General features: G+C 40.3%; 1 protein-coding gene across 4 annotated transcripts in view; it reads left to right on the top strand.

The window, feature by feature from the left end:
- Positions 1-10,032, top strand: part of kat6b (K(lysine) acetyltransferase 6B) — a 42,684-nt gene extending 32,652 nt beyond the window's left edge. For 3 of the 4 annotated variants that reach the window (XM_067422214.1, XM_067422218.1, XM_067422215.1), the window contains exons 9-17: positions 300-400; positions 557-698; positions 1,858-2,019; positions 2,277-2,370; positions 3,434-3,665; positions 3,860-4,016; positions 5,199-5,486; positions 6,182-6,461; positions 6,547-10,032. In XM_067422214.1, coding sequence (XP_067278315.1) covers positions 300-400; positions 557-698; positions 1,858-2,019; positions 2,277-2,370; positions 3,434-3,665; positions 3,860-4,016; positions 5,199-5,486; positions 6,182-6,461; positions 6,547-9,179 — 4,089 coding nt within the window. In that variant the 3' untranslated portion in view covers positions 9,180-10,032. The remainder of the gene's footprint in view (positions 1-299; positions 401-556; positions 699-1,857; positions 2,020-2,276; positions 2,371-3,433; positions 3,666-3,859; positions 4,017-5,198; positions 5,487-6,181; positions 6,462-6,546) is intronic. The other variant, XM_067422217.1, reaches the window with a different exon arrangement.
- The last annotated feature ends 3,115 nt before the right edge of the window (positions 10,033-13,147 follow it).

Here is a 13,147-nt window from a genome sequence, read left to right as displayed (position 1 = left end):
GCAGATGGGGAGGTTTAAGATTTGATCTGTAAACTCCTCGCATTACAAGATAATCTAGGACGATCCAGAACGGACCAATGCCCTTGGTGTGAATTTATTATGAAAAAAAACTGGCCTAAGCCTCCTTCAGTCTGAGTCTGGCTTTATTAGGGTCTGGTCTGTTGACTAGTTTTAGAAATGTTTTTGGGGTTAATGGGAGACCATCTTAAAACACCAGAGGAGTTGTATATATTATAATATAAAAATCAATTTCTTTGAAATTTTTAAAAGAAATTATTTCTTTTTTTTTTCAAAAAAAGAAAACTGTTGGCGATCAAGGACAATCCCCTCCTTTGATTGAGTTTGGGAAATATGAGATACAAACTTGGTATTCCTCACCATACCCTCCAGAATATTCAAGGTAAGTCTGAAATTAATTCCGGAACATTTTTACTGCAGTTTTCACAATGTCCGCCAGATATAGCCTTAAGCAAATGTAAACTAGTATGTGATTTATAGTTAGACTCCCTCATGCCACATTTTTCATGTAGTAATTAATTGCTGCTCACCTTCTCAGATTACCGAAGCTTTATCTCTGCGAGTTCTGCTTAAAGTACATGAAAAGCCAAGACATTCTGCAAAGGCATTCAAAGAAATGTGGGTGGTTTCACCCACCAGCTAATGAGATCTACAGGAAGGATAACCTCTCCGTGTTTGAGGTCAGTACTGGCTCCTAATCTTCATGCACAACTTCACCCGCATCCTAATTTCTTCTCATCTGCATTTGCAATTAAAACAAGAGGGGTTATGTCCAGAGATTAAAGGCTATGAAGTACCAAGCTTGTCGAAAGGCACATCTCAGCATCATGAATGAAAGCCGGTCTTGCATGATTTAATCCATGTCAGCTTAAGCCAGAAGTTCTTCAAGGACTCTGTATTTTGTTTGTCTAGTGAACAGGAAATGCATCATAATCCTAGTAAGCCTTGCACTATTTTATCTTACCACTAAGTGTTCTCATAAATAGCAGGAACAATTCTTAGTTAAAAGTTTCCTCTTACAATTTATTCCGAATGCTTCTAAAACCAACTTTTACTAAAGAACAGAGAGAGATATTAAGCTAAGTCAGTGATTTAACCATAGAAATATTGTAGAACGAGGTATCATGTTAACATGTACAAAACCATTTTATCTTACCACTAAGTGTTCTCACTCTCTGGGTTTGTGCTAAATTCTGTGCTTAGAGCCTCACTTCGGACACCATGTCAAATATGCTTATTTTACTTGTTTACTCTATTCGATCATTTGTAAGTGTGAACTCATGAAACAACTGTCACAGGTACTCAGACATTATTTCCTTTTTTATTTAGAAAATAAATAAAGCTCGTCATTAAAAAGCATTTTATCTGTGCATAACTGAATCTTTGTGTTGTCATTCCAGAATAAAATCTATAAATCAAAATACTTATTGGATTTATGGCACTCACGGTTCGATCGCCTATTGCCTCGAGGATGTATAATGTCTATGGCGGATTGCTGGCAACAGCTATTAGGATTCTTTATCACAAACACTACTAATGGCTGGTTTCAGTCAATCAGGAGTCTTCTTGACAACCCCTCACTTTTCACGGATTTAGGAGCTAGTTTTAGCGCTAAAAATGCTTTGTGAAACTAAAATGTAGAAGTCCTAAAATTAGGACTGACATGCCCATTCTTCAAGAGTTTCTCCTAAATTGGCAAGTCAGGACCTATTTTTAGCCTTTTATATATGTTTTGTGAATACGGGCCCTGATCTTTACATGTGCTCCACTAGGAGGAAGGAGCTGCCCTTCTATGGCCTATCTCAAACTTACGGTTTCTCTTTTTTTCCCTCTGCTTAGGTTGATGGAAATATCAGCAAAATTTTCTGCCAAAACCTTTGCTTGCTTGCAAAGCTTTTTCTGGACCACAAGACGCTGTATTACGACGTTGAGCCTTTTCTCTTCTATGTTCTAACACAGAATGATGAGAAGGGTTGTCATCTTGTTGGATACTTTTCAAAGGTATTACCCTTACATAGATATTATTAAGAATATATATAATCCTACGGCAGTGGAGTCCGAGTGACAGCAGGTTGTTTAGTGGTTTGCTAAAGATGGGTTTATTTTATGGGGCTCGTTTTAGGATCTGAACTTTTCTGCAATATGTTTGAAGGGTTTTGTGTGGTTATGTTTGGGTCAATTCAGGAGAACGCCAGGTGCAGTGAATTGCATGCGTTGGCGGTGCGCTGACACACTCTTTCTCTCTTTCTCTCCCAAAGGAAAAGCTTTGCCAGCAGAAGTACAATGTCTCCTGCATAATGATTATGCCTCAGTACCAAAGGCAAGGATTTGGAAGGTTCCTCATTGATTTCAGTAAGTTGTTCATTAACTGGTTTGGAAGTCTTATGAGATGTGAGCATAAGATTGTTTGTATCATGAACAGATGCTTCTATACTCTGCATGGAAGGAAAAAGAAGATCTGTTTCAGACTAGACATTCATAATGAAATGGAAAAAATGGTTTGTGGTGCTTGTTTCATTGTTATTTTAGTTATCAAGAGGGTTTGCATGTCTTTATATAACGTGAATACAGTGCATGATGATATTTGTTTGCTTGTGAATGTGTTGATTTTGTTCGCTCTGTGTAGAATCAGAAGAGCATTTGCATACTTTGTTTTAATGCAAAGGTCTACTATAGAGAATCTAGAAATGTTCTGTTTTATCTAAAGCTGGCTTTGCTTATGCATCTGTTGAAAACACAAATTCAGTTCACACTTTAAGCAATCCAAAAAAAACAAAAGACCAAATGTTTTCTTACTTTTGTTATTTTGAATGATCGGTGGTTTTAGATTGGGCTTTTGTGCAGCTGACAGTTTCTCATGTGAGTGATCCTTCTGGTGCCCACACTACTAAAATGTCTTGGACAGATCTTTCTCTTAATTGTTAGGTTTGGGATGGAAAACCTCCACTATTGAATGTACAGTTCTGCTATGAAGAAATTGATTGTGCGTGTGCGCGCGTGTGTGCGTGTAGTTATAGTTAGTTATTTTTATATGAAAAAAAAATACTTTTTTTCTGCTCTTTTTTTTCTGCTCTGTTTTTATCCATTAGTAAAATATTATACTGTGATATTTGTATTCTTTGATATCTTTAATGTAACATTGACATCACAAGAACTTAACTCATCAGATTTATAGCTGTAATTATTCTTTATTTAATTTTTTACAAATAACTGTTTGTCTTTAAAAAGATGATGTGTAAAATATAATTCAATTACATACCTCTAGACCTTATGAAGCTGCATAAAAACATTACGACACATTGTGATTGTGTTGTTTTATGTTTTGTCCAAGTGACACTCAAACCCGATCTAAAAAAACAATACTCTAACTATCTTGTCTCTTCTCCACATTTTGTCTCTCTTCCTGTCTTTCCAGGTTACTTACTTTCCAGGCTAGAGGGCCAGGCTGGCTCCCCAGAGAAGCCTCTATCTGATCTGGGTCGTCTGTCCTACTTGGCTTATTGGAAAAGTGTCATACTAGAGTACCTGCACAACCACCCAGATAAGAGTGTCAGCATCAGGGGAATGAGCCGAGCCACGGGCATGTGTCCACATGACATCGCTACCACACTTCAACAGCTCAACATGATTGATTTCCAGGATGGCAGGTGGGTTTGACTGTGGTGGTATCTGTCAATCTGGCAATTTACTCACATGCTTTCAGTGTACTGTATCATCTCTAAAGGGGAGTTAAATACCGTTTTTGTCTCTATTTGCATGTGCATTTAATATGAAATGCAAATTCTCATGCATCACACAAGATATCTGCATTTTGAATACATTTCCTAACATTTTTGCCTAGGTTTCTAATCATCCGAAGATATCAGCTGATTGAGGAGCACATGGATAGACTGAGAGTGAAGCCAAGGCTTCATGAGGTTGACCCTGACTGCCTCAGCTGGACTCCAGTTTCTGTTTGCAAAAGCCCACCAGGGGAGCTGAAGAGTGCCATGGCACAGGTAGGCTTAAAGATCTATTCATCATTTGATCAGAGACTGAACACACCTGCTTTTAGTGAACCCAGTTTAAATTGTTTGTCTGTCCAGAGCAGAGCGTTCTAATATTTAAAGATGGACTATGAAGGATTTCTCATTAAATTCTGCATTTAGAAGTGAATTATTGAGCCAGTACTAACAAATAAGTAAAATCACGATTTTGCCTTCACCTGTTGTCATTACAATAAACTTTAAATAATGATTTATATTCAGAGCTTTTAGGTTTGTTTGCCAGAAAATGAGGCTTCTTTTATTCTTTCTTGTGTTTACTCATCCACAAACAAAGAAGATCTCACTGCTATGGCAGCAACATTGGTATACCTATACAGTTTCATATGTTAAAAGAGTCCAAAGTCTGCATTTTGCCTTAAAAATCTTTGCTTGATCCAGTGATTAAATCTTCTGCAATCCCCTTTATATAAATATGCAACAAACAACTAGGTGGTTTTCCTGGCTTGATCAGCACGTTCCACAGGGTGACTTGCTGTCCAGTTGATGTTTTTTACAGCTATTACAGATGTCTTGCATCAAATTACTGTGTTCTGTCTGCATTGTTAATGTTTGGAGTACAGACACAGCAGATTTTGTAAAATGCCCTTCTATTCTTCATTTTGACCTCCTGATACCTTTTTGCATATAGCTAAACTAAAAAATAATTGGTAAGGTATTCAAAGGCTATTCTGCTGGTCTCTAAAATCAGAGGTTGTGTTTTTAAATTAAACCTATTCACTAGGCAGATCATGAAGATCATGATGAGTACAGGTAACTCATTCCTTCCCCGACTCTGCATTATTAGCTACAAGATGATGCTTGTGTGAAAAGTGAGCTAAATTTATCCCTTTCAGGAGTTCAGGGTGAGTTCACAGAGATAGCTGAAAGCACTTCCAACAGTAACCCAGCTTCCTGAGTGACCTAAATCAAAGCCCTGTATTATTAATGCTGCTGAATGTCCCATGAAATGTAATCTTCCATATCCGCTTAAAAATAAATGTTGCTGATATCAACGGCTAATCAAGAGACAATTTCTGCACTGCAGGGGCACTACGAAAGCAGAGTGTATATAACTGAGATGTTATTTGTCTGCTTGGCTTTAGCCTGTACGAGTGTTTCAAACAAGCTCTTTTTTTTTTTTTTGTGGAACAACAGGAAAGAGACCGCCGTGCAAACTATAGTGCGTCAATCAGGAATTTGACAATGGGGATAGGCTACACCAGCACAAGACCTCCACTAACCAAGTGCAAGAACTTTAGCAGAAGATACTCAGACCCACTGTTTGCAAACAGCACTGGGAAAGATTTTGAAGTGAGTGAAGATAGCAGCAGTGATGATGATGACGATGATGATGACGACGACGATGACAACGACGACGTTAACAACAATTGTAATGAAGACAATGCGATCAAGTCCCAGTCTGGGCAGGGCCTCAAGCGAAAGGTAAATATCAGAATCATTGCTTGCATGCATTTCTTATTTATTTCTCTTTTGTATCATGGTTCTTCACATTGAAAATCCTTTAGCATTTAGAAAGCATCCTTAATAGGATGGAAACAGATCCAAAACTCTCCACAAGTCAGAAATTTCCATCAGTCTTCAAGTCCATAATTAAGTAATATTGCTTTCATGATTTGTGTGGGAAATCTTAGTTCTGTATCACCAAGTAATGCTGCAGATTATTTGCACTGGGGTACTGCTATCCCAGAATGCCTTGGGGAGAGTATGTTGTGAGGATCTTGCGGTCAGCTTGATTCAGCACACTCTCATTTGGGGTTTTGGGCAGGCTAAGCTTTCCAAATGAATGGCCTGTGGTGTAGGCACTGTGGTCTAAATGATGGGCTTTTGCATTTAGATCATGAAGCAACCCATTCACAACGCAGCCACATTTCCCTATGTTTAGCATCACCCTTCACCGTATCGGTCTCCTCCAAACCTATGCTTTTTGGATTAAAGGGCACCAGGGACAATTCAACAAAAAAGTGGCCAACTCTTGCTATGACAGTTGTTAAGTCTAACAGTCTTTGACATCTCCCTGTATTTATTCCATTCTCAAGTGCAAGTTGTTCTCAAGCATGCAATATGCACTTCTCTGCTTAAGCGAATAGCCCCCTTGAATGTATTTGTTTTTTTCTTAGCGCCAAAATCTCAGAAGGAAGAGAGGGCGGAGGAGAACACGAATCAACAGCAGTGTTACAACTGAGACCATCTCGGAGAGAACAGAGGTGCTAGATGAGCCATTCGAAAATTCTGATGTAGAAAGCCCTCTGCTGCAGCCCAGCAGGAGGGGTGGCAGCGAGGATGAGGAGGATGAAGAGGAGGAGAAAAACCAGAGAGTAGCCGTGCGTCGACCTGGAAGACCAAGAAGACATGGAGATGACAATCACTCAAATCAATCGAAAGGAGCGAATGTGGAAGGTAAACCCATACATGGTAACATTTACAACACACTGCTTTTGTTGCATATTTGAAAGATAAATTAATCTATTTTGTTTTTCTGAAGCAGTAAAAAAGGACAATCCTCGACCTGTAAAACGGAAGAAAGGCTGGCCCAAAGGTGTCAAACGAGGTCCTCCCAAATGGAGACTAAAGGAGCGCAAAATGGGCTTTAAGCTCAACCTCTACACACCACCTGAGACGCCAATGGTCACAGTGGAGCAGGAGCAAGAGGAGGAGCAGGATGCCAGCCCTGCCTCATTCTCAGAACCATGTGAGTCCTTCAGAGAGCCCATGCCAGAGGACCCAGAACTGGACACCTGTATTTCAGAGCCCCACAGTCCAGAGCAACCAGAGTCTCACAAAGTAAATGAGGATGAGTCAACAGACAAGTCTGACACAGTTGAAAATTCTCCCTGTACTGATGAGACAAATGAGACAACATCAGGTCCAATAGATGATGCTGAACAGTCAACTCTAAATACAGAGGATGTCAAGGAACTGAAGCCAGAGGGTGAAGCAGAAGGCAGGGTTAGTAAGGGCTCGGGTGAACGAGATGAGGAAGAGGATGAGGATGAAGAGCTAGAACGGTCTCATGTGGATGATCACGATGCAGATGATGAAGATGATAGTCATGAACAAAGATTAGAGGACCCAGTGCCACTAACAGAAAAAGACATTACTGAAGACCCAGAGCCAGTTACAACTCTTAATAATAATAATAAAAATCCTGAAGTGCAGCCGAGCCTCATGGAGCCATCGCCTCATTGCTCTGAGGAGCTTGCGTCTGAAAGCACACTTGTGAGTTTGGGCATGCAACAGGGAGACACTGTGGACTCGGATCATCCTCCAGACTCAGAAACCGAGGAAGAGGATAACAGTCAGAGGCCTGAAGAAAAGCATATGGGCCCGTTAACCCCGGCAATAAAAGAGGACCATAACATTTGCCCTGAGCTTGACATGGAGACTGCTCAAGCTGTGCAGTCTCTGACTCAAGAGTCTGAGCAAGAGAGGCACTTTCAGGACTGTGTGGAGACTCAGGAGGCCTGCCACAGCCTACAGCGTTATGTTCACGTCGAGCAGAGCCCTCAGATGACTCCCGTGGATGACTGCCAGCAGTCCGATCACAGCAGCCCTCTGTCTTCTGTCCATTCTCACCCGAGCCAATCTGTACGATCAGTCAACAGTCCAGCGGTGTCCATTTTAGAAAGCGGCTACACGCAGATCAGTCCTGATCAGGGCACTGTCTCGGTGCACTCGCTTCATAACAACATGGAAACCAGCCCGATAATGGATGTGCCCTCGGTGTCGGACCATTCTCAGCAGGTGGTGGACAGTGGCTTCAGTGACCTAGGTAGCATTGAGAGCACCACTGAGAATTACGAGAATCCCAGCAGTTATGATTCCACGCTGGGTAACAGCATTTGTGGCACGGGAGCAGGAGCAGGCGCCTCCTCCCAGAGCAGCTGTTCCTATGGCAACCTCTCCTCCGGTGGCAGCCACAGTCAGAGCAGCTGTGCTGTGTCCCAGCAGATGGCCGGTCCTGTGGTGAACAATACTGGCGCTTGCAGCATGCTCCAGCAAACCAGCATGAGCTCCCCTCAGGGATGCAGTGTAAAGTCTCCACAAGGCTGTGTGCCGGAGAGGCAGCCCAGCCATCCGCATGGACACGGGCTCAGCCATGGGCATGGACACGGGCATAGTCACAGTCACCACCACAGCCATCATCAGCATCATCCACACCATCAACATCACCAACACCCACAACACCAGTACCAGCAGCCTTTGTCACACTGCTCCATGCCGGCCAGCTTCGCTCCACCCATGCAGCTGTCCGACATCCCAGAATCCAACAACCCCTCTAGCAACCTGGGTCTGTATGAAAGAATGGGCCAGGGAGAGTATGGAGGTGGACACTACGGTCAACCGTCAGCTACATTCAGCCTGCATAAGCTACAACAACTCACCAATACCATCATGGACCACACCTTACCCTTCAGCCATTCTCCCTCGCACTCCATCTCATCCTATGCAAACAACAATGGCTCGTTGTCCACACAGCTCGGCCCTCACAATCCTGCGCTGGTTTCGCTGTCGCAACCTGGTGGAGGTCCTCAGTCGCAGTCTACTGTGACTCCTCCCCCTAACATGACTCCACCGCCCATGATGCTGCAGCGCAACATGGCTACACCCAACATGAACCTTGCCCCATCTCAGAGACTGCAAACACAAATGCCCCCTAAGAACCACCACCACCACCCCATGTCCATCCGCTCCAAATCGGCCCCTCTGCCGCCCCACCACCAGCAGCAAATGTATGGTAGAGGTCCACAGACCGTAGCCATGCAGGCTCCTGGGAGAACGCTGAGTATGCCGCCGCGAATGAACATGGGGGTGAACCTCATGCCCGCTCCGGCTTACAACGTCAACTCGATGAACGTAAACGTCAATATGGCAATGAACCCTTACAGGGTGACGCAGCCTATGATGAACGGGGGCTACCATGGCAATCCTACCTATATGAATCAATCTCCACAGTACTCTATGCAGATGGGCATGATGGGTACCCAGCCTTACCCACAGCAGCCCATGCAGGCTCCTCCCCATGGCAATATGATGTACAGCCCAGCAGGTCATCATGGTTATGTGAATACCGGCATGTCCAAACAACCCTTAAACGGGCCTTATATGAGACGATAATCAACGACCTGAAAGTAAAAGGTCATGATGTTGCAAAGTCAGCTAGCTGACTTGAGGTATTTAGTTTGTTCTTATTTTCATGGTTAATGATCGCTTTTATGGATCTTTCTAAAAGAACCAGCACTTGGTAAGAATGCAAAAAAAGTTTTGTTTATTGGCTAAATTTTAGCTTTTTCCCCTATTTATGGGAAGCCTTACAGCATAAGATTTAAAATGTAACATTTGTGTAAGCATAAATCTCCCCTGAACTGCATTGCAGTTGAATGGAGGTTACATTTTCTTTAAGTTGGAACCTGCATTATGGAACCTTTAAATGTGCCTGCATTGTATGTTTTTGGACAAAAGAGCCTTTTCAATGTACCTTTAGCAATCGCAAGGTTATATATGTAAGTCTGTACTCATGCCTTCATATTATTTAAATTATTGTAAATCTACTTTTATATTTTTTTAAATGTAAGGTTATACTTAGCATGCTATAACGTCTTTGTTAGTGACAGTGCATCAAAGTAGTACTGTACAGTGTTGTGCTTAATAGCAAGCAATTTTATATTAAATGTATGGCCTTGGTTAGGTTTCCCTCATATGGAAGGAAAAATTAAACTCTATTTTTGTTGATTCTAATACTGTAAAGATTTGGAAAAAAAATCGTCACGTTCGGCTTGGAAGGTTCTATTGCTAATTGTGTATAATTTGTTACTTTATAACAAGTTTATTTACCTGAGGCAGCTTTCTGTTTTTATACAATTTAAAGCAATTTCTGTCACAATAGCAAAGAACAGTCAATGTCAGTATTTGTACATGTAGAAATCTAAATCAAGGGGGAAGGGTATAAACGAAAACATTTCAAATGGGGCAGAGTTGCAAAATTATTATGAGTGTCAATTTACTCCAAAGTTGGTCTTTTATGAAATGCCTTTAAACTTACATTTTCATTCCATCTGTAGATTTTTTTTATCTTTATAAAACATCTGATTTATATTTTACTGAAATGTAGAGCAGTAGCCTTGTTGATAGACAAAACAGATGGCATGTAAAAAGGTAAATTGTATCGTGTCTGTTTGTATAGCTTATTTTGTAGCCTTTGTACCTGTACAGAATGGCAGTTTGACGTAAGAGGGATATCCTGACTGTACTAATTAACAGAGCAACAGTCCTGTATTTATGAGTTACCTTTCTAGTCGGTCACTTAAATGCTGTACATTTTAGCAGAAAATAAATTATGATGAGCCACTGACAGACTTAAAAGTGTGTATGGATCTCCTGCTTATTGTGACTCATACTTTTCTTGAAAGGATCCATTAGAGCCAACAGATTTTCGGATGCGTTGTCATGCAGTGCAGGGACTACTGAATAGAGAAACAGATGCTTTAACACTTGTTTCTAATGCAACAGCACATAAGTGCCTCGTAGCAATGAATTCATAAATATAGTCTTTGGCTCTAGTTCACTATGTAAAGCACAAATATTTAATATTTGGGTACTAATCATTTAATGTCCAGAAACAAAGTAGCTGGCTGTGTGTCAAAGAAATTTTACTCATGCTTTAGTAAAGTTTAATCATGCTTAAATGTTGAAATACTGGATTTAAAGCAACTTTATGTAGTTTTGTAGTCTGTAGTAGTTGCAGTGGAAAGCTGTACACGTGCATGTGTCCGCAAGCTAAATGATTTCAAAAGCCAAGGTGTCAGCTGATAAGGTGAGCAATATTACAACTGTATATCAAAAAGAAGAACTTCAGAATGACAAGGTTTTATTTGCTAAAATACTTTTCCATCATTTTCACATACAAATTGTGTGCAAAGCATTTTAATAGGCCACATTGCACATACACTGTAAAAAAAAAAATGTCTCCAATTGAAAATTTTCTAGAGGAATTTTTCAGTTGGCCAAATTCTGTGAATTGATGAAATTTAAATCGCAGAAATTCAATTCGGCCAACTGAAAAATTTAGATGTGATCAGTCACTTGAAAAATTTCAATTGGAGACCTTAATTTTTTTTAAACAGTGTACCTTAATATACATTTGACAGTTTAGAGACACCTAGCACAGATACATTTTGCAAAATTTCAAAGCTTACCTGCCATGAGAATTTTTTTATTTTTTTATTTTTTTTGTGCCAACTTGAGACGGGACTGTTGTGGGAAAGAAATGGAAGCCATTTGCCACTGTACCATCAGAATTATTTTGAAACTGATAGTTGAAGGTAAAAATGCTTACAGTTGCTTTAAGCCCAAAGTACAGAGATGGAACAATTCAAGACAATGCTATTCAATTCCAGGTCACCTTCCATTTTCCATCAGTTTACTGTATCAGCACATATCAAAATGGATCTCAGTCACTGATATTAGTGACGACTTCATAGGTCAGCACTAAACTTTAAGAGATCGCTGTTTTTTTCTGCGTCGGTAACTCTTGCCTCCACCGGTTCTGCTTTTTGGGCCTCTCATTTGAATTCTACAGGGCTCACTTGATTGAGTCCTTGAGTGCCTGTTACTTCCCTCTTATCTAAAGAGATTTAACATGCCCTGTCTCTCTTTACTTACTTTCTGCTTTGCTGAGTGCATGGTCAATAAATTGAGCTCCAGGGTAGAGAAACTCAGAGAGGTTTAAAATAGCTAAGTCTTTTGCCTCCACTCCATAGTAATCAATATTCAAGCCTAGGTAGCATTAGCAACATTATTCCATTTCCCCTCTGCCACATTGAGAACGTTTTGTACTTTGTTTTTCAAGATGGTGGTATTCTGTCTTAAATCGAAGCAAATACTTAATCCACACTTTTAACCCCAGGTAAACATTTTGTATGTTAATCTATTTAGTAGCTTTTATATACGTTTACTAATTAAGATATGGATCAGATTTATCTATACATTTAGCTATACATTTTGATCTTTGCCAGCGCCATTCCTCCACAGACTCTCATGTACAGTCGCTTTCTGAATGAATCTGTACCGGTGTAAGTGTTCTTTGGATGCTATCCCTATTATAATTTCCCACTGTTGAACATATGAATCTTATTATACCTTGGAGAGCAAGGAAAAAAGAAACGCCATGTAACATTTGTCATTTTAATGGATTTGTCTTGTAATTGCATATTAGTATGGTTTTAATGCAGCTAATAATGGACCTTTAAAAGCTGACAAAGCTGCTTTTTTTTTAATCTGCAGGGCCTATTAGTTCAGCCTGAAAGCAAACACTTGACTGAAGGCTTGTCTTAACTGCTATTGCAAGTATGCATGATTATACTTATGTGACAGCTGAAACACTGTCAAAACAGTTGTCAAATTTCAGTAGATGACATTTTATTGGCTGGTTTGTTAACTTTTACAATGTTAAAAACCTGTTCCCTGTGGTCTGAACAATTGCTCCCCTCTCGTCAAACACAAGATTGGATTAATAAAATATGCCACTTAGTGCATCAATGATTGGATGTGTAAATATGAAGAAAACATTGTTTGCCCCTCTAATGGTGTGGTGCTTGGTTCCAATATACAGCCTGGGGTGGTCCGTTTGCACCGAGTAGACATGGCATGTTTGCTAGGCCCAGAATAGGCTACACATTTGAAATGATATTTTTAGGCTATTGATCTGAGTTCTCTGACCTTCGTAACATGCAGCGCAGAAGGATGAGGGGAGTGGCGCATTTGCTATATACACACACACCCAGCGCCAGGTATTTGTTCCAGATGCTGCCTTACTATTGTGATTAAAACAATTAAATCGCCAAAACTGTTTCATTTCTAGTAGGCGATCCGATGAGTAACATCTGCCTGCAAAACCCTGCAAAAAAAATGCATTTCTTATCTTAGCAAAAACTCTCTTCATTTTGAGTTATTTTTTCCCAAAATGAGACAATTACTTTTGCTTGTCTAGTAAATACTACTTGTTTTAAGAATGTTTAGATGTTTGGACTAGAAACAAGACTAAGTACTAAGTACAAATACTAAGTAAGTAAAGCATTTTTTGCAGT

This window comes from Pseudorasbora parva, chromosome 17 (genome assembly GCF_024679245.1).
Source record: "Pseudorasbora parva isolate DD20220531a chromosome 17, ASM2467924v1, whole genome shotgun sequence".
Classification (NCBI taxonomy): domain Eukaryota; kingdom Metazoa; phylum Chordata; class Actinopteri; order Cypriniformes; family Gobionidae; genus Pseudorasbora; species Pseudorasbora parva.
This window is presented reverse-complemented; position numbering and strand designations above follow the sequence as displayed.